General features: G+C 39.7%; 2 protein-coding genes across 2 annotated transcripts in view; one reads left to right on the forward strand and one right to left on the reverse strand.

The window, feature by feature from the left end:
• Nucleotides 1-5,613: 5,613 nt before the first annotated feature.
• Nucleotides 5,614-16,456, reverse strand: CEP55 (centrosomal protein 55). Its single transcript, XM_065746668.1, has 8 exons — nucleotides 16,286-16,456; nucleotides 14,542-14,826; nucleotides 11,895-11,960; nucleotides 11,379-11,520; nucleotides 9,156-9,469; nucleotides 7,860-7,931; nucleotides 6,942-7,067; nucleotides 5,614-5,694 (listed from the first exon to the last, which is right to left on the reverse strand). Exons 1-8 carry the CDS (start codon nucleotides 16,454-16,456, stop codon nucleotides 5,614-5,616), a joined length of 1,257 nt encoding a protein of 418 aa, XP_065602740.1.
• Nucleotides 16,457-18,644: 2,188 nt separating this feature from the next.
• MYOF (myoferlin) overlaps nucleotides 18,645-22,153 on the forward strand; it is a 65,075-nt gene continuing 61,566 nt past the window's right edge. Inside the window, exon 1 of the mRNA XM_065746744.1 lies at nucleotides 18,645-18,732. Coding sequence (XP_065602816.1) covers nucleotides 18,645-18,732 — 88 coding nt within the window. The remainder of the gene's footprint in view (nucleotides 18,733-22,153) is intronic.

Here is a 22,153-nt window from a genome sequence, read left to right on the forward strand (position 1 = left end):
CCTCAGACATTACATGTAAAACATTGAAGCACCAGGTGCATTATCTGTGAAAAGCCAAAGTAGCTTTGGAATTAGATTAGCCTGGAATTGCCTAATACATTCCTTAGTTATTTAATATTTTAACAGTTCAAGGGGAACCTAGGAAGGAAATCCATCAAGAGCTACTAACACGTGAGACTATGTCTGTCTCTCAAAGCCTGAGATTTTCAGGTCTCATAGATGAGAAACATCACCTGTCTTTATACTCAACATCCACTTGAGGCTGCTTGTCAGAGATACTGTATGTTCTGACTACATAAATCAGAGCAGTGATCACCTTTAGCTGCACTTAAGTTCTAGTAGCTATGAATTCTTGATACTTATTAAATAGTACAGCTCTTCAGCTCCTTGTGCTACCTGTGGTATAGGCTAGAGGAAATATTTATACTTCTCTGCATTAAGAAACCAGCATTTGTGACTAAAGTCTACATTAGCATATCTTTTTTTCCCTCTTCACAGCACTTGCTCAGTAAAGAAACTGTGGGCACGTGATACAATTCCAAGTGCCAGCTCTTGGCAGTGTGATGTTTTGTTCTTTTTTCCCCAGGAACTGAAGTTAGAAATGTAGAGAAAAATCAACCTATGGCTTTTCTTCTTCCTTGGTAGGTATCGTGCTTTTCTTTCTTTCCTCTGAGTCTTGTAAAATCCCACCTACCCTTCAGAATCCTCAAACATCATAGCACGTGGATGATTTCAAGACACTGTCCTTGCCTGATAGATATGTAACTGCTCAGCCTGGATGTGTCTTGAAATACCCCCAAATGGACCTCCACAGTGACAATGGTTCTATCACCCAGAGACTTTCAACAAGAGCATCCTTACAGCAGGGAACAGATTCACTTGGCTAAGTAATTCTGTCATGTTTTTCAATTTAGAGGAAAGAAAAGATTTAGAACTGCTACAGGTAACGCTCTGAGCAGTACAGTCCTGTTGTATGCACTGTAGCTTGTATTATAACATGCATATCTCTCTTGCACAACTGAGATAAAATTTATCATTTTTAAGATAGAACTGTTAACATTACAGTAGCAATTGGTTTTATCTCATTACAAGATGTGGAAACTAATAGATTGATTGGCAGTTTAAAATGGAACTGACATTTTCATTACTTGTAATCTCTCACCTACATCTGCTTTGTTGCAGAGATATCACAAGGGCAATATTCCCCATAATCTTGACTCAAGGACACCATACCACAATGTTAGCATTACCTGCCAAACAGTGGCATCCAGTTCTCTAAATATTTGTGTAGCTCAGCATGATTCTTTTACAGCATAACAGGCACACTGCCTCCCCACCATATTATATTCAACATGGTTAAAGTAGTTTATTACATAGCTTACCTAAACATCTGTAGAACAGCTATTGGCACAGAACAAATAACCATACAAAACATTGTAAAATTCAAGAGTAAGTAATAAGGTTGCACCAGCAACTGAATGATGAAGAGTTGAATGGTTCATTGGACATAACCTTACATTAAGTTGATGAGTAAGAGCCATCTTTCAGTTGCTGTTACCTCACAAGAAGTTAACCTTGTGCAAGAAAAGACAGTTGTTACACTCAGTATAGCTTTCTTTCCAACAATACCTCATTACATCAGAAGTGCTTATACAGTTCTTTGTAACTAGAAAGTGTATTATGTGCACGCCAGAATTTATTAATAGGCTGTATTAACCCAAAAGCTTTCCTAGACTGGCATCTTCATACAATGCAGATTTCACAGAGTTTTTGCAACAAAGTACAGTTATGTTGAAATCCAGTTACTTGAAATGGACATAAGTGAGAATAGACTACTGAAACTGAAAATGCAGTAAGTACTTGAGAGAATAGCTTTTCTAGAAAAAAAGTTTTGCCGTAATTATTGAGCTTACAGTTTAACCAAGACAAGCACTAGGTACAAACTTGGCTTTCCTACATGTAACCAGAGAGAAAAGCAGTAGATCTTTTATTGTAACATTTACTTTCAAGATAAAAAATTTTGGTCTTAGACTTCCTTCACTTGCAGTGACCACGGAAGAACTGCAAAGAAGAAACAGTTATATGACCTGCATGCTGTATGAAGGAGGCTGAGTTTCCTTCTCTGGTTGGCTGTAATCACAGAAGTAATGACAGATTTGTGATTGTGCCTTCAAAGTTGGACTTTTCACACTCAATGTCAATTTGACAGTTTTCAAGCCTAACATCAGTGCTGCACAAATGTATCACTTTTCTTATTTTGTGCTTCAATAGGTCTAAACATGTTAAAGTTCAGAGCAGGTGTTGGAATAAACAGTTTAAAAGATAAAGTTATCAACTTTATCTGAATTTCCTCCATTTAATTCTAAATAACTGAGCAGCTAATGAGCTGCAGCCTTTCAGTCCTCCTTGGTAGCACCAGCTTTAATGAGAGAGTGTTTCAGGCTAATTTAAGAAAGTCTCAAAATTACTGCAGAGAAAACCTGCAGCAGGCAACTTATTTCATCTATAATACATAAAAGATCAGAATATACTGCAGAAATCATGCTGAATATACAGCTGGGAATAGAGTACTAGCTGACTAATGTGTTGTTAAAAGACATCTAAACTTCTAAAAAAGTAGTTTAATAAGAGATTAATGTCATTAGATTGGAACGAAAAGCATAGTTATCCTGAATTAAAGTTAGAAGGATGTGAAATGAAGATAATTTCCATCATGAAAAAACATTAGAATTCTGAAGCAGGTTGCTTTACTTATTAGTTCACCACCTCTTTGCTAAATAGTAAATTGCCTAAGACAAAGATGGGCCTGATAATCAGTAAAATTGAGAAGTGCTGATACAATTTTTATCTTCAAATATTAGCTCTTATAAAAAATAAAAAAAATGTAGTATTATAATAGCAATAGGAAACAACCTGAAAAATACCCCTATGCTTAAAAAATAGTTAACCACTCAAGAATAGGAAGAGCCTTGTGGGTCAGATGCACAACATTTCTCAGCAAACTATGATGAAAAAAAGTGCTGACACTGGCTAGCAATTCAAAATGGTACAGAGAGATTTACCTTGATCATTGGTTAAACTGAGGACTACTTAAAAAGCATTCTTACAATAACAAGAACATGGACTTCACTACAGATACAATGAGGAAAATGTTACCAACAAACCCGAGTGCACAGTAGATGTCATAAGAACTGTGTTGTGATCCCAAATCAATAAGAACTCAAAGTTTTCTGCCAGCTTCAGAACTGGATATGCCAAGTATCAGTCTGACACAGTAGGTACATCTTTACTGGTCTCATTTTAATAGTGCAAAAAAGATCAGTAGTTAGAACTGTTTTCAAATAGTATACTCTACAGATAATTCCATTTGCAAGTAAAAATGCAATGGCCATTTCCACAAAAGTCAGGTGGAATATTTGATGCTAAATAAATTACTGTTTTCATTGAATAGAAATACAAACTAAGTAGCCCTTCATTAACCTTAAAAGAAAAATTTACAAAAATATTTTGCCTTTATAAACAGTATATTTGCAGTGCATAAGGAGCAAATATAAATCCATTTGGAGCTTAAGCTGTACAGAAGTCAATATGTGCTAGTAATTCTCTGTGCTGGCTGGTTGGATACTGCACTTTACATCTGGGGCACTCAAGAAAACTTTCATCAAGGATATTTGAATGTTTCAGGGAAGGACTACTAACATACACTGCAATCTTCTCTTCAAATGCAGCTTGCAAATCTTGTGGTTCCACGTGTCCGGACTCTTGGAGCTTCTGGAAAAGGAGAGGCTTTAGTGAGGGACCAGGCCATGCAGCAGTGAGGTTCCAATCACACAGATGTAGGAAAAAAGATATTTGATGGCACACAAACAACACATACAGCACTAAGGACAGAATTTTAATTGCTAAACGCAATTATGCTACTTGCATTTACAACAAGGGGCACTATGGGCCAGTTGAATAACTTTAATATAATATTTGAATTAGATTGCAGGTAACTTTCCTGCAGGCTAAGTAGCACAGGCTTTCTACAACATCTGATTAAATGTACAGATAATACAGAGCTCATCAATTACATATGGAAGTATTTAATGCACATTCTTAGCTTGCAGTAGTTTCTCCCCTTCGTGAACACTGAAGGAGAGTCTGATTCTTGCCACTTCAGAGTCTATAGTAGGGGCTGCAACAGCGTATTCATAAGGTATAACAAATAAATCAAACAGTGAAAACTATGACAGCAAGCCTCAAACTCCCATATTGTCATTGCTAATCTGCAGCAATTTGAACTTTCATACAAACTAAATTAAAAGACAAATTCCTGCACCCTAAATACTGAACAATGGAACATGATTTGCAGAAATGTTAGTAATGCATAAGTTCATAAGTTCATAAGGTTGGAAAGGACCTATAAGATCATCTAGTCCAACCATCCTCCTATCACTATCTCTACCCAACTACTAAATCAAATCCCTTAGCACCTCATCTAAACGCTTCTTGAACAGCGCTAGGGATGGTGCCTCAGCCACCTCCCTAGGCAGGCCATTCCAGCGCCTGACCACTCTTTCAGAGAAAAAATGCTTCCTCAGGTCTAATCTAAATCTTCCCCGGCGCAACTTGTGGCCATTCCCTCTCGTCCTGTCGTTATTTATCAGGGAGAAGAGGCCCACCCCCTCCTCACCACAACCCCCCTTCAGGAAGTGGTAGAGTGCAATAAGGTCTCCTCTGAGCCTCCTCTTCTCCAGACTAAACAATCCCAGCTCCCTCAGCCGCTCCTCATAAGACTTGTGCTCCAGACCCCTCACCAGTTTTGTTGCCCTTCTCTGAACACGCTCCAGGGCCTCAATGTCCTTCTTGTAGTGAGGGGCCCAAAACTGAACACAGTACTCGAGGTGCAGCCGTACCAGAGCTGAGTACAAAGCATCTGGGGACACTGGGGAGGCAGAGGGGGAGATCGCCCACGGTACCGAGCAGGGACTCTCTGCCAGCCCTCCCTATCCCTCAGATATCCCCCTTCTGCCCTACAGGGACAGGTCAGGGAGTCCACCACCAACTGCGGGGGATCTCCCTGGTACCTTTCTCTCTGGCACCCTAGGGAGTTACTCCACCAGTCAATCTCCCGCTCACAGTCCCTGATGGCCCTCAGTCTCTCAACCTCCTCCTTCAATTCAACCACCATGTTAAGCAGATCTTCCACCTGCTCACACCTCGCACAGGAGAACTGCTTAGCACCCTCATCTAGTAGTAGCAGGCTCTGGCACTCCTTGCAACCAGAGACCTGTGTAGCCACACTTCTAGGCAGACCTTCTGTCTGGGTCGCCACAGCCTTCTTAAGGCAAGCCCTCTGTCTTGTAGAGACCATGGCACAAAAAAAAAAATAAAAACAAAGAAATGAAAAAAATTGAAAGTAAATAAATAAATAATAGTTTATAATAATATGTATATAGATATGAATTGTAATGTGATACTTCGCTGCCCTCCCTGAGCCCTTCAGGGATATACCCCTTCAGCCCTATTCTGCTGAGGGGTGTGGGCGAGGGCGCTGAAACCCTGGCAATGCCTGTGCCTCGTTAACACTAGATTAACCTCTCGGAGAACAGCTGTAGGGACTGGCTGCTCTCACTCGGTTTCCGAGAGACTGGAACCTCCCGAAAACCCACCCTGTACCTCAATCAGCCACTGCAGCTCCGGCTGTGCCGACTTCAAAGCAGTTGATCACGAGGACTCAACAGATACAGATATTTTAATGCATTTTTGTCTACATATGCAGGGTTGGTGGGTTTTTTTTTTTGAGGGGTAAGAAATCTGACAGAAGGGATAATGAAGGAAATGAACACTGAAACTTTCTTACAGCAGGATCACAAGCCTTGTGAGAATTGAACATTGAAGACCACTTGAAAAGTTCCTTTGAAAGTTCTAAAAACACGTCATATATGTATTAGGGAATTCAACATGATTTACAATTACACTTATACTTAGGAAATTTCTTTTTCCCCATTGCAAGGAATCCTCCTAGCCATTCATCTACTACTCCTCCCTTAATCAAATACACTAATCTCCCCTACATAGAATGCCACCTCTGCCTAATCACCTTCCTAAACTTTGCCTTAATTTTCCCTTCTCCACCTAACACCATGAACCACAGTCTCTATGCATAAAGCTTCCCCTTAATGGATGATAGCACCCAGCAGTTATCCATCCAACTTCTCAGCACAGGGAAACTGAACACTGCTCCTGCAGCTAGGTTTTCTAGGGGCCCCTACTGGCAGCAGCAGCTATAACGCAGAGTTAGAAATCCTCTTGCTCTGCAACTTGTTGGTAACTTCTGGATTTATCTTCCCTGAAAGAAGCAAGGCAGCCTCACACCTGATCTACTGAAGGATACAGGCATCTGATTTTTTTCATCTGAACCTCAATTCAATTCAGATATCATATATTTTGCAAGACTAAAAAAAACACCAACAGGATACATTTGTGCTCAATACTGAGGCAATCCTGGATACAGCAAAGCAAACAGTGGTTTTGCTGGAGGTTTAATCCTCCCTTTTAAATTCCTGTTGGATCTAACGATCAAATCCATGTGTCTTTCTTTGGCCTTATATAATAAGCAGCAAACAGATCATGGCCCTCCCATAATATAATTGTCCTTTTTAATCTCAGGAGTTAAACAGACCTCTTTGGAAATAGAGGCATATTAGTGAGACATCCATTCTATATAACAGATAATAGGATAGGGTCTGGGGAGAGGGATTTAACTCTAAGGGGAGTTCCTCATTCACTAGCAGCAACTCTGAGTAGAAGCATGCTACGCTTTTGTTACTGTGCAACAGACAAAACTAGATATACACTGTGACAAAACAATTATACACTTACACTACACTCTAAAGTAAAAAGAGATTCATTTATGCAAAATTCTTCAGTTCATCTACAAGTTGTTCAGTACATACCAGAGGTTCAGGACGAGTTATTTGCTCCTTAGCCTTGCACAACTCCTTAAGGGTTTTGTTTAATTGATGCTTCAAGTTCTGGCGGTCAAGCTTCTCATTCTCCAAGTCTGTGGTGCACACTTGAATCTTGCAATCCCACAAAATGAAAAGAATTAAAAGTAGAATTAAGAAAATGGTGGAAGGAGAGTGATTTTCCCTTTTTATGTATGTAAAGCAAACTTTACTTGCAATCATATCCTAAAATATGTTAAAATCATATTTCATTTCAGTGGAATTTGCCTCTCATTTTCATAATTGAGCATATAGAGTTTGAAGTTATTTTGGTTGGAAGATATTTCAGCTGTCTCACAAACCTAAGCTGAAGATTTTCTGGAAAACCATACTGACACTGTTTTGGGAAACTTGCACTGTTTCTACACCATGACTTCTGTTGTAGAAAAAAAATCTACAGGTAATGCTATACCAGAACTTTGCAGACAAATGTACGATAGCACTTCCTCCTAAGGCCCTAAATTAGATCTCTAGGAATTTCTTTGGAAAAAGAAAGTCAGTAAGATGGAGCAGATGGCAGTGTAGTTATTTGTATAACTTTATCAGGAGTACATTACAAATTTCAATGAACTGTTTGGTTTTAGGATGTTTCCCAGACCTCATTTGAGGCTGTACAATTTCTATTTATGGGAATAAGTGATTGTGCAGAAAGCAGCATTGGGTTTAAGTTGCTCCAAAAGATTTCTTCAGGGAAATTAAGAACTTTTGGAAATATAAGGGATCACCCAGAGATGTATCTGTATCTATCATTACTTCATGATTATACTACTTAGTCATGAATTTGAAGTTATTCTAGAAAGCCTTTGTGTATATTATACAATTTAAATATCAGATTCTTGAATAAAGCCAGTATCTGAACATGCATACCTTTTGTTCCAACAAAGCTATCCTATTGTGTCCCTCCTGTTGTTTGAGCAATGATTTACAAAGAAGCTGTACCTACAAGGGAGAAAAGCAAGTAATTTCCTTGTACAATAAATAGATAATAAGTTTAAAAAAAATCCCCAAGGAGGAGCAGAACTAAAATTTTGTATTCCAGTGCCAGCAGAAAACATATGCCTATTACGCAGCAGCCAAACAGGATTCAAGTACCTCTCCTTCCCTGGGGAAAACCCCAGGAAAATGTTATCACTGCGCAGAGTAGGGAAGGAAGTAGACTGATATTTTACTGAGGGCAAAAAAACAACCCTGAACTTCCCCAGGTGATTGGCAAGACAGAAACACAGACAAAACAGATGTTTAAACTAACATGACACAATGATGCTTTTAATGAGTAATTTCATATTCTTTTAAATAGAACTGAAAACGTTAAATACTTAACTATAAGGCATTAATTAAATGCATTTATAAAAATATCCTTTATTAACAGGACGTATCAGCCATTTATAGCAAATGCTTTTGTTCAGTTGAATAAACTGAAAATACAAAGTAACAGTTTACAATTAACAAGGGGCAACCACCAGCATGTACTCAGAAACCTAGTCTGATGTTTTAGTCTTAACCTAGAATAATAATAGGTACTGATCTATTTCACTCTATTGACCACAGAGTGTTAAGTGTATACTGTTTGGATGATCTGAGTATAGATCATCAAGGAGACCTTAACCATTTCTTTGATGAAGAGAACCTGGCATGATTACATGTCCAGAAGAAAGTTTATTCCTGCCAGAATTGTGATGCTAGTACTTTGTTTTAATTTACCACTGTAGCTGTCCTCACAGGGAGTCCTTATGACTATTCTAAGGAAAGCGTAAGCACCAAAATATTGTTTTTAACATAAAAATGGAAACAGGAAAGCCTAGCAAAGAAAAAATGATTGAAAATGATAGAACACTACATGTTGAGTTCTGGTGAATGAGATCAGAAAAGGTAAAAAAAAAAAATTGAGAATGAAGCCAGGTTAAAATCCATGATGTGTTCTCCTCCTCTCTTTTGTGCCCCACAGGACTATTGAAATAAGTGAACTTACATGTGTTTAAATGAGTAAGTTCCACAAAGCTAAACTGCTAAATCAATATTAAAGGATTCAGTTTTAACCACAAGGACTGGAGTATAGATGAACACAAATAGTTATCAGACCAAGTGAGCGATGGTCCATTCTGATGAAGTATAGCTTTCCAGCTCTTATTCTCTGCTAACCATCTTCAGTTTTTATCTTCTTACCTGAGATGAGAGATCTTCACACTTTCTCTTTTCTTCTCTTAGCTGTATTTTAATACTATCATTTTCTTGTTTTAGTATCTGTATTTTCTCTCCTTTAATTTTGTTTTCATTTTTTAGGTCCTCCATTTCAGCAACTTGTTGTGACTGCAGTGAGGCACTTAAACTCATTATTTCTTGTTGTCTTTGCTCAAACTTTTTCAGTTCGTTAAGTTGACATTTCAGCTGGGCCACATTGCGTCTTTCAGCCTCAAGATCATCCTTTGCATTTTGTAAGAGCTGATCATAACGTCTTTGGTTTTCTTCTTGTGCGTGACCTGAATGAGACATATAAGGAGAGAATAACAGAAAGAAACCACTTCAGAATCAGAGCACCAAACTCTTGATAGCATTTAGAAGCATACTGATGTAAATTGACATCTTAGGCTGTTGCACAGCCTAGATTATCACCAAACTAAAAAACAGCTTTATAAACTTCTAAAGCAGAAAAATCTTCTCCAAGGATAGTCCCTGGAAAACAGGGATTCAGCTCTCATGTAGTGCCATAGCCACTTCCTTCACTAACTGCTATAGCAATATTACAGCATTTGTCCTGACTACACAAACTGCATGGTCCCTCTATTAGTTCTCACACAGCCTCATGCACTGTACTGAAACATCAGAATCTCACATTTAGATTTAGGCTCCTTTGTCAAGGTTCTGTCAATACCCTCTCCCTGGAGACACCCTGGGAGTCCTATAGGCTCTGTTCTACCATCATGCAAAGACAGAATATCTGTTGCCTTCAAGTTATATGTAATTGCTTCTAAATTGCACTTAAAGGAATCTGGAGTAGGTCTTCTGATCAAGAATGGCTGCTTCTTGGCTAGCAACCGTTGCTTAAATCACCATTCAAATAGTTTATGCTTGTTGACCCAAGCAAAGATTATTAAACTAGGAAAAAGTGGCCTGTGGAAATTCAGAATTTAAAGTATACCCAGAAGCAAAATATGGAATGCTGTCTTACAGTCCCTTGCAATTTCTGATACTCAAGTTCTTATCTTGCTTGCTTCTCCTGCTGAAGGCCTCCCTTGTGTTCTTCAAAGTATAGTTTACTAGGGAGTTTCTCACTTGAATGTTCAACATTTCCCACCTAAAGCTAAGCCTTATTTTTGTTAGCAATACTCCTTTATATGACAATGAGCTCTTCAGAGAGCTACCAAGTTTTTCCTTGGAAAAAAATATGTACCATTTGTACAGCTAGCAGTAGAAACTTAAGATTAAAAATAACTGTCTAATTTGCTTGAAGAGGAACTCCCATCCCCTTACTCCACATTTCTTGGGTGCTTTGATGACAAAGCTTTGACCACAGTAACTCTGATTACTTCATCTGGTGAGGTATTACAGGCTGCCTCCCTCCAACACACTGTTCAGAGATTCTTAAATCAAAGAAAGGTTAAAAATGACATTGAACTCTTATTTCAGGGTCCCAGCAGCAATAGAGAAACAAAGCCACTGCACATTAATCACAAAGTGGCAAGCACCTGTAGGCACGTTCTTACTCCAGATGAGGATAGTTCTATTAAATAAATTTATCTTGCAGATCAGTTGCAGTATGAAACAGACAATTTAATATGAAAAGGAAGCTAACTCCTTCTGGCTCTTCTGTTCAGCTTTACTCTACAAACTGGCCAAGTCAATCTGACTCTGTGGTACAGAGAAGGTGCTTATTGAACGCCATCACATGGAAGTGAGCTAGAGGTAACCAGATCCATATTGCAAAACATCTTGGATAGGTGTCAAAACCTATGATAGATTTCTCATGCCAGATCTGCTCAGATGAATAAGAACACATCAGGCTTGAGTCATTTTCATAATATTTATTTTGAAAGAAACAGACTGATACACACCTAACCAGTAAATTTTTAATGCTTCCTTTTATGGAGGCTGAGAGTGTACTTTGAAGGATGGGAGATATATGTATATTTGCCTCAACACTTTACACAAAGAGAAAGGTGGCCAATAAACTGTCAAAGCTTTTAAAAAATATTTGGTGAAGTAGATAGGAACAAAATAAATTGATCAAGCAATGCAGCTAAAAAACAGGAAGTAAAGAAATTTAAAGTTTTAGCAGGAAGAAAGCAAAATATTGTGAAGAAAGTCATGATTCCTGCATCTGTTTATGGAAAATGTATTCTATAGGTAATTACCATTTGGGTCACTCACGGGAAAAAATAAAATCAATACCTTCTCCATTAGATTCTTTTGGTTGTTGCTGGCTAACAACTTCTGACCTCTGTTCAAGTTCAAAGATCCTGCCCAGCAGTCCCCTGACATATGCTTCACGTTGCTGGTCATACAGTAACCACTGTTGGTTTTTCTCAAGAGCCTTTGTGAAAAGGAAGAGAAAACAAAGCCTTTAGTACTTCACCAGATTTTAAAGTATTATTCACCTCACTTCTTAAAAAAAAACAACCACATATTGTACCTTTGTGTAAGAAAAACTACTTGATTCCCCAGCAAACTGAATCTCTTTACACAATATAATAGATATTTATATTTATTATATAATAGCTTATTTCATGATAACAGAATAAATTAAAGCAACTTAAAGCCTTTAAGATGATACCCAATTTCTGACTGGTAGTATCCTCTATCATACCCTCTGAGGTCCCATTCTAACCAAAAACATGCATAAGAACAAACTATCATCACATATCTTGATATGTGATTTTACATGGAATGTTGTACAGGAGAGCTTACATCTTTCAGCTGTTTTTCAACTTCACTAAGATTAGTTGAAGATCCAGGGCTGCTCATTACAGCTTCCTGCAGACAAAGAGCTATCAGTTAGCATTCTGTATTTAAAAAAAAGAAACATTATATCTAATGCTGTATAACTATTAATCTCACAGTTAGCATAAGAGTAGATTAAAACTTTAAATGCATTTATCTAACACTTGAACTCCAAAAAAAATCTGTTCTATTCTTAGAAGGAACTAAACTACATAACATTTCATAAAAGACATTTTTTTGTTTAACTCAACTTGAAAGACCTGAAGGGTAACACAAAAGCTTCTTCAGAATTCAGGTATCTTGAGGTTATTATTTAAATAAGAAAATATTTTTTTTTTCTATTTTCATATCATTAGGAGTTTGACAATAAAACAGACCTATAGGAGTTGTTGGGGGAAGCTAGAGAACCTAAACTACAAGATAGCCATAAGATTATAAACACTTGGAAAACTACGCAAGCCAGTTCAGAACCATATGAGTTTTCCAAGATCCAATCCACAGCAAAGTACTGAAAGTATGAGTTCCACTTAAAACTAAAGAGCTGTTAAACATTATGAACAAAAACAGTATGTTTATTCACTGCACCATAGAAAGCTTTTCAAAGTTGTGCAGGTAAGCCAGAGGGAACACGTAAGGACATAATAGAGATTAGCTAAACCCAACTACACTTATCTAAAGTATTCCTGTTATTTGTGAAACATGATTTAGAACAAGTTTTATAGCTGAAAAATACAGGAGACTTTGAATGTTGAGCAGAGTTATTAAAGCTCAGTGCTTTCTAATAGGATTTAGATTCACCACAACTGCTCAGATTCTTACTTCAGTAAGTATTAGAACTTGTGCATCAGTGATAACTATGCCACTTCAAGTTGTCATACAGCTGTTCTGCTTGCTTTGGAGTACACCTGCTGCTTGCACATCACCTAGCAGTATTAAGAAACACCACTAAGCTTGTTTTTTTTTTTTTTTTTAAGTTTCCTACAACATTCAGCAAGAAAGTCTAAAAAACACTGTCTTCCACTAATATCAGTAAAAAATTAAAAGAAAAGGACAAATATTTTTAGTTTAAAATCATAAATCAGAATCCAACTTCTAACAGTCCAGAATGTCTTCCCTCAGGCTTTTTAATCACTGATGCAAGCAAGCTATTCTAAAATTAGAGAAAGTCTAATTTCTAGCGTAACAAAAAAAACCCACTGCTGAGTAAGTGGTAATCACTCTTTAATCCTCATATTTTGTACCTGAGATTGAAATATACACTTCCTTTAAGTAGCAGACTGCTTAAAACTCCTGAACTAAGAACTGAAGACTCAGTACAGATAGCACATGGTGGTCTTTATCCTTCAAAAGAAAGGATTCAGCAGGCTACAGGATACTTTGCTCTATTTTTTTAGATGACCTAAACCTTTCTGCAGGGTCAGAATATTATGTATATTAGAATATTAAGCATACTGCCACTGAACTTTGTGCTGCCTGTAGCCCACTACACTAGATGCAACAAGGAAAGTTTACACAGAGCAACTTACTGCTCAGAGATGCAGTTCTGCTATGGCTGTGGTTAAGCCAGCACGTTCCTGTAGTGGTTACTAGGCCAATAAATCCATCGACAGGGACAGCATAAAAACCATGCCGAATGACTGCAAGTTTAAAATGTTCTGTAGCACTCTTCAGTGCTTTGAAGTTAGACATAATACCACTAGATGTAACACGTTTATTTCCCAAGATACATATTTGTATCCCACTGAATAGTGTAGTTTTATAACTGAAAATAAATAAAAAACCCACTAAACTAATCTATTCATTTAATGTATTCAATATATTCAATAAAAGCTGAATTTCTAGAAATTGACCAACTTTGTTATATAGCTTGGGGAACTAGCACCATCTACAGGTAGGAAACTGAAAGAGACTTAGAGACAGCTCCTTCCAAGCACTGATTTCCATGTGCCCCCTACTGATACAATTCTGCATTTTCCATTGAACATTTTAATAGCTGAAAAACAACGGGAGCAAACAAAATGCACTCACAAACGTAACAAGTACCTGACACTACAACTATTAACGAGTTTAAATGGAAAAAAAAACATGTTATATTGAAGCATTTACTATACATTATACCACGTGAACTATAGACAACTAGTTTTAACCAAGGAGTAAATGAAGATTTTCAAAAGCAGAGAGGAGAAAGATATTCTCAGCACTTACCCTGAGTTAAGTAGGTGAGAAATTTAACATACCTTTGTTAAGGCCCCACATCTATTACTGCTGCCTTCCCACTCTTGCTTACCCATTGAGCACACAAATCCATTAGGGGAACAGTGTCTCCTTAAGCAACAGCATACCATACCACCAGTCACACCTGCCTGCATAAGGGCAGGAAATAAGGACCTGGCAGTACAGAATTCTCTCCCAACTGTGTTGCCAGAAGTCATACTCTGACTGCTTATTTAGTGTTCAGTCTGGATATCAGCAGCTGTGTGGTACACTGGAACATTAGATGAAAGCTTCTAAGAAGATTAAAAGTCATATTCCATTTTATAACAGATAAAGGTGCTCAGTGGGTGAAAATTCCAAGTCTATCCTGTGAACAATTGCTATTTTTTGTAATACTTACCTGGGATGCCTGAGAATCACCAGTTCTGTTTTCAATCTCAGAACATTTTGCAGTAATAGTGAATACATCACATTTTAATTGGTTAATTTCTTCTGATAGAGAACAAATTAGCCGTTCTCTCCTTTCTGCTTCCTTTGTTTTTTCTTCTAGTTGACTGTATAATGAAGAGACTTCACTGCTCTTTTTTTTGGACTTAAGCCTGTCTCTTAAGTTTTGGATTTCTTTGTCCTTCTCTCCAAGAAGATGGTTGTATTTTTCTTTTTCTTTCTCAAGACAAAGTATTTTCTAATTGAAACAAAGAAGTGGCACAAATGAGTAAGCATCTGCATATACAACAATAATATTAGCAAACGCACAGCAGTTTAAGATATGAACTTCAAAAGGTTCTTTGTCTTTAGTTACCTGAGAATATAACAGAAACAATGCAACAGCAATCACCCAAAATATTTCAGATGATTGTAAGAACAGTTTACAGCAGACGAAACAAGGAAATAGTTGCAGAGAACTATATTTCTTCAACTAGGTAAGCAGCTTTACTTATAAATACAAATCACTATGTTATGTAAGCCTTAAAGCATAAGTAGTATAAGCACTCTAAAGCAATTGCAGTGCAAAAAGAAAAGTTGTTAATGTTTTCTTTTTAAAACACCAGTAAGATGTCCAGTAGTTTTTAGGAGTAAGTGAACTTCAAAAAAAGTTAAGAGACAATACTGAAGTTATAGAAGTCTAATAGAGCTTTCAGGAGAAAAGTCTTGTTTTGTTTTTCCCCCCCCCCCCACAGTTTATCTAGCTTTTCAGTTTCAAGATGCACTTCATTGGATTTTTCTTTATTTTTGTTTTTTTACAGTGACTTTCAGATAGTCCTCCAGCACAGCAAATTCTTGAATAGCATTAGTATTTTGAGATATCTCAGAGCTATACATAAACTTGTTACAATAAGTAATTCCCTGTGTGGTATATCAAAGCTGAAATCCTTCAAGTGGATATCAAGTCATTAGGAAGGAAGAATTTGCATTTTATAAGACCTCACTTAAGGAACGGTATAAAACCACACCTAATGCTGACTAGAGCTAGAACACTGGCGCCTAACAGTATACCTAAAATATACCTGTGATTATCAACATCTAAACTAGCAGCCAGCTATGAAGTAACGAACACTCAGTAAGCAGCAAACTCTACCACACGAGAAACACAATACAGGAATTTGCCACGGCAATAAGCCATAACCAGTACTTAGTCTAGCATCAGAACTGACACTGAAGCACAGACATGAAAACTATTACAAAGAGGTAAGTCAGAAGTATTGGTCCTAGTCTATTAAGCACAGCCCTTGAAAGAGTCCATTTAAAGTTTCACGGTCATTTTGGGAAGCCTGATAGCACTACATATCAAGCAACTTATTTTTCCTATAACTTATTTTTCCTGCAGCCACAGGTTTACCCTTAATGGACTAAGAGGTGCAGAAGCTGCAGTGCTTTAGTTTTCGTTGCAGACAGAATGGAATAACGAGATGAGGAATTAGTTACAGTTTTGTTTAGTCGTAGCTGAGGTGCTTGGCAACCTCATTCGTGCAAGGGACCCAATGCACTGGGGTCAGCTGGACACAACGGGGCAGGACCGAACAGACTCGGTGGTGCTCTGGCCTCGAGCCTTTGCATTTAACGGCCTTACCGGCGGAAAGCTTCGACCACTCAGTTACCGCGGGGCAATGCCAGGACAGAAGCGTCACAGCACGTCCCCTCACCTCCAGCAGCCGGCTGTGCTCCGGGTCCGCCGCTCGGCCCTTCCCTTCAGTGACCTTCTCCAGGGCTTTCCTTAGGGCTGCATTCTCCTGCTTGTTCTTCTCAACATCGCTCTCCGGCCTGGAGCTACCGGACTTTAAGCTCCACTTGCCAACAATCACGCCCTTGGCCATCTTAGAATTCGTTTTCCAGCTGCCACGCAGACCAAAAGCACAGAACCGCCTCCCCTCCGAGCAGGACAGGGCCCAGACGACGTGGGGCCGTCAGCTCCCGCAGCCTCACGCCGGGCAGCGCGCTCCGTTCCCCTCCAGCGGCACAGGAGGGCCCACAGAGCCGGGCGGCGCGCAACCCACTCGGTGCCTACTCCACTTCCGGGAGTTTGAATCGCGCGGCAGCAGCACCGTCACTTCCGGCCGCACCGCCCCACAAGCGAGGCGACAGCTACGGCATCCCCCGAGGGTCCAAATAGGACGGGGGCGGGGCTGAGGCTCACGTGCTGCTCAGAGCCAGGTGGCTGCTGACAGCCGTCAGTGCGCCGACGGCGGTTTGAGAGGAAGCTTCCTATTGGCTGCCGCGGCGGTGGCAGCGCTGCCTGGCCAATGCGGCGGGGCCTTCCTTCCGCTCGCCTCGTTGCGTTGCCCCAGCCCTGGCGCTCACACCTGTGGGGCCTCATTTGGCCGTAGCCGCGCACCTGGAGCCGAGCAGGGTCGGGCATGCTGCCGGCTGTGTCTCTTGTACAAAGCCATCAATTTTTGCTTAAAAGCCTTCGTAATTAAAAGGAGAGCGTGGCCGTCGTGCTCTGTGTGAGGCGCTCAGGCATGGAGAGGGTAAGCAGCAGCAGCAGCAGCAGCAGTAGCAGCAGTATGATGGCTGCAGGTGCCTCGGGAGAGGGCTCACAGTGGTGCTTCATCTGCGTCCTTTGGGTCCACTCAGTGCTACGACCATTCTGCCCTTATCCCCTTTCCTAAACGTGCTGCATTGGATTGCTGCTTCTTCCCTCGGATTCCTCTCTGCTACCTAATATCTTACCATATGAAAAGAAGTTATGCTGGAGGGAGGGTCGGTCTCTTCTTCCACACTGCAGCAATGGGAGAAGATGGTAATGGCTTTAAGCTGCACTAAGGGTGGCTCAGGTTGGGCGTTAGGAGTTATTTCACGCAGTGACACACAGGGATGTGGTGGGGTCACCGTCCCTGCATGTGTTCAGGAAACACGTAGGCATAGCGCCAAGGGATGTGGTCAGCAGGTGTGATTGATGGTTGGACTTGGTGATCTTAGCAGCCTTTTCTGGCTTAGTGATTTTGTGATTCTGGCCTATGATTCATCTGAGAAAGGAAACAAGTTTCGTATTGGCTCTAAAAATAGTAGGTTTCCTACAGCTCCTATGGATCCATGCTGAAAAGCTCGGTTGACCGTTGCCTGTGGATGACTCATTCTGCACCGCCCTCCACTTAAAACACAGATTTTGCAGTAGTGGGAACCACTTCTTTTTTCCATCTGGCTCACAGCTGAGGAAAACTGCTGTAAAGGCAAAGATGGGGCAGCCTGGAGCAAAGAGTCCTTGTCATGCAATTTTTAGCAAGGTTTCTTTTCATGGAGTCTACTGTGTGCGTTCATGTTGATAATATAGGCCTCCAAGATGCAGAGTCTTATTGTCTCGTTTGTTTGTTTATTGCACGTTTGCTCAATTCTTGTACATTTTTACTTATGACTTCTGGTCACTTCAAGGGATCTACTAAACACGCCACGTGAAATGCAGCAAAAGTTTGGCACAGCCTTCTCAGGGCGGTGGTCGCGGGGTCGTGTGAACGATGCTGTCAGGGGTGTGGTGTGGTTTCGGGTGGTCCTGTGTGGAAACGGATCCCTCGTGGGTGCCCCGCAACTCTAGGCAGCGTGCGTTGTGTTCGTGCCTGCAAAGCGGGCATCCCGCAGCTGGCAGCAGCAGGGGGCGAGCGCGGCTCTCAAATCGGAGGGGAAAAAAATACTGCCACGAAATGCAATGCCTCGGCGTACCGAGAGATAGATGCGACGTATCCCGGCTGCTGGAGTTGCTTTGGATACGTTGCTCGTGCTTGCCTTGGTTACTGATGTGATATTTATTGCACGGTGGAAGAAAGCACCAACAAATGCCCCCTTTCTGTTGCTGGATCGGAGCTCCAGCTCCAGTCGGAGCTCCTGTGCAAAAAACACGGCCCTTGGTGTCAGTTTACAGGCAGTGAATTTGTCATAGCCTTCGGGAGCAGTTCGTCATCGACCCACCCCGAGCTCCGGCCGCGCCGTGCCATTCCCTGCCGCCTCTCCCTGCTCGCTCCTGGCAGCCCGCGGCTCCGTGCGTGGCTCTGCGGGCCGGCGTCCGGAGCAATGCTCCGGGTCATCGTAGAGTCCGCCTCCAGTATCCCCAAAACCAAGTTTGGGAAGCCAGATCCGATCGTTTCCGTTGTTTTTAAAGGTAAGGAAAGCTGTCACAAACGTACCTCGGAGGGTTTGTGTCGTGGTAGCGAGAACTGGAAAATCTGTGAAAACACGTTTGCATGAAGCTACGTCTGATGTTCTTCAATTAGAGCCTGAAGTTACCTGTGTAGAGTTGGATTTGGGTGGAGTGCACTGCTTTTTCCTGCACTTCTGTTGCGGGATGCGGATTATGAGTTTTCACAAAGGATGAGCCCTTTGCTTTAAAACCCAGCCATGCTGCAGAGAGGGATTGGTTTTTAATTTTGATATTTAAAATTCCCAGCTGATAAATCACTCCTCTGTCTTGAGTATTTTGCACAGCTACCGCTCGCTAACAATGCCACTGTTGCATTACTGTACCTTTATTTGTTGTCTTGTTATTGCTGCATTACCAGTATGTAAAACAGCAGTACAAATACTGAAGGTATTAGGATAATTCTTTGTAACAAGCTGGTTTGCATTTACAGTGTTTCCATTTTGAGACTATTTAATTGAAAGATGAAGGATGGATAACACATTTTGTGTTTTTAATGGCTAGATGCATCTGGGAGAAAACTGGTATAATTAGCATTTACATGTAGTACATAAAAATAGGAGGTTTTAGTTATTGCTGTCACTTGTAATATGCAAAGTTAACTGTGTTTTACTATATGTTTTACCTATTGTCATCGTTTCTTCTCTTGTTTAGACTAAAGGAACTTGATTGCAAATACTGATTTATATTAAAGGTGTAGAAACCTGCAAGCTATTTTGGATCATTCAATGAAACTGTAGCAAAGTTATTTGTTTTTCTAGCTGCCCTGAAATGAGAATGGTATTTCTTAAAGCATGACATCATTGAAAGGGCTTACCACCTTCAGAAATGAACTATGAAATCATGACGTTTTTCTGGAGGCTGGAAGAGGAAGAGGCAGTGGGTACCCAGTATCGTGTCTTAACTTCCAAAATAAAAAAGTTTTCAGATACTTGAGCACTAAAAAGACATGGCATCATTCCATTTCCTTTTTTTTGTTCCTCTTTCTCATGTTTGTCTTTGTTTCTCTGTGTGTTAGGGAATGTCACTGAGCCTACCTGATGGGCTATTCATATTTTCAGCTTCTTGGCTTTTTCTTCTTGTTTTGTTTGATTTTTGACTTTCTGTGTTACTTCTGTTCTATAGTTCCATGCTCCAGAGTTAGCTTGTGCCTTCTCTTATTTGTACCTCAAGTGTCTGTTTAATTCCTGCCAGTAATGTGCTGTTCTTACTATGTGGTCTAATACAATTCAGTTGTACTCAGTAAATATAATTTTTACAATTTACTTATTTATGCATTTATTTTGATACTGATGGATTTCTTTCTCAGTGCTCTAACACAATAATTTTATAACAAACATTAAAGGAATGAGTTTACATTAATACTTGATGTTCTGTAGTTGGCATTATTGATATTCACAACATGATCAGCTATTGTCTTCAATTTAACTTCATAATTTTGTCATTTTAACTTTTCCTTATGCCATTTCTCTTTTCTGTCATTGCACTACCTAGCAGGGGTCAGCATTTTGGCTTTCTGAGCAGAGTTGTGTAAGGCGAGCAGTAAGCTGAGGAGCTCTGATTTAGTGTGAAGTTGCAGTAGCTGGTTGCTGAATGTGAAGGAGTAGGGATTGCATCTGAATTATCTTGAACTTCTGGCTCTTTATTGAGGTGTTCTGCATACAGCCAGTTCAAGTTCATGTCATTAAACAGTGTGGTTTTTTTTCCCTTAGCTTTTTCAGACTTGAGCTTTCTGTGGCCTTTGCTGATGTCAAGGTTCAGTGATTTTAACACTTCCACTTAGTATCTCTCAAGGTTAGATCATTACAGCCATGGAAGTGATTGAAAACACTTTGTGCTAACCTGCATACTTTACTATCGTTTTATCTATGTATGCAATAGATTTGATCATCAATACTTGTGTAGGTAAACTAGTTACAGGCTATCTGCAGGCAGCACAATTATTACACTGGTGCCGTGTGAAGAGGAAATAAGCAGCTGTTTCCATTTTGATGCTTTATTTACAACAGAGGCTTTATGTGTAAGCATTTGACTTTTTTTTTTTTTTTTTGCACGTTTCTGTTCAGTCCAGTGGATTGGAACATTTCATTTATTTACCTTATGAACAGCTCATTGTTCAAAGAATGCTACGCCCCAAAAGTAAATCAGTATGGCCATCTGGAACTGGCTGCTGTTGCTCCGGCATCCTGAGTTTGTTGTCATTTTATGCAAGAAGAATGATTTGTCAAATTAATAAGAAAAAAGCGTTGTCATTTGCTGAAGTGGTAGGAAGTGATAATGATGATGTCTTTTTTTGTTTGTTTGTTTTGTTTTTTTTACTTGTGACATATATCGAATTGGAAAAAAATGTACAAGATTTGTCTTTGGAAGCAAAAGTTGGTGTAATTGCTCGTGTGTGCAGTCAGGTCTAGGACATTTAGTGCATTGTTCCTTCCTTTTGGCTGTCAGTCAGCTTTGTTCATTGAAAACCTCCATGAAACGGTATTCAGTTTAGTTAGGCCTACCTGAATGTCATCTTCCTCTTGTGATTAATCTAAGAGCTTTCCAGCATGCATGCTGCCATTTATTGGTTTGTATTTTAGGGTGTGAAAGAAAAGAGTATTAGACTGTAATAATTAGAAAATAAATCTTCTGTTTTGTAGAGATGAAATAACTCATTTTGCAGCTTTTGGAGGTCTGCCTGCTTGATCCTGCTGCTTCTACTACTGAGCAATTCTTCATTAATGGTAGTTCTGTGGAAAATGTAGTGTACTGGACCATGATGCTCTTTTGAATCTCAGGATTAGGATTGTTTTAGCAGATGATGTTTGCTTCTGCTATTCCCCACCTGCTGAAATTGATAAAAATGCCAGTTGTAGGAGAGTGTGCAAGATGTAAGCATGGGTTGTTCTGTGGTATTGTAATTGTCTTTCTAATGATGGAACAGTTATTTAAACAGTTCATCTTTGAATTAATTTCTTGAACGCTGTCATCTCGTTGACTTATGACAAGTTCTTATAGCATTGAAATATTTGCAATGAAAAATACTGAACAACCTGTAGTTGTATAATGCTTCTATCCAGTTAAAGCAAAGAAAGATTTCTTCTATGCTATTAGGAATAGCATAGTTACTTTTTAAGGAAACAAACGTGCAGAGTGTCCCACTCATATCCATTATTATTTCTTACTCTTATTTCTTGATGGGGCCAAACTAGAATGATGACAGGCTCCATCTTAGAATGTACTGTGAGTTGCATTGTAGTCTCGACTGCTTTAAGTGGGTTTTATTACCAGTAGAAGAGAACAGCCTGAGAACTTAAAACTGTGCGCTCCATCCTGTCCTGCTTGGCAATAACATGTTTGGCAAGGTAACTTTGGTGGGAAGGTGCTTTTCTTGTAGCTTACA

This window comes from Cyrtonyx montezumae, unplaced genomic scaffold (assembly GCF_038088225.1).
Source record: "Cyrtonyx montezumae isolate F1298 unplaced genomic scaffold, pur_monq_1.0 scaffold_4, whole genome shotgun sequence".
Classification (NCBI taxonomy): domain Eukaryota; kingdom Metazoa; phylum Chordata; class Aves; order Galliformes; family Odontophoridae; genus Cyrtonyx; species Cyrtonyx montezumae.

Excerpts from the sequence above, each read along its gene's own strand:
- CEP55 (XM_065746668.1), bottom strand. The coding sequence starts at position 16,456 with ATGGCCAAGGGCGTGATTGTTGGCAAGTGGAGCTTAAAGTCCGGTAGC. Across the intron at positions 14,827-16,285 it reads AGCACAGCCGGCTGCTGGAG|AAAATACTTTGTCTTGAGAA; the intron begins GTGAGGGGACGT and ends TGTTTCAATTAG. Across the intron at positions 11,961-14,541 it reads GTGATTCTCAGGCATCCCAG|GAAGCTGTAATGAGCAGCCC; the intron begins GTAAGTATTACA and ends CTTTGTCTGCAG.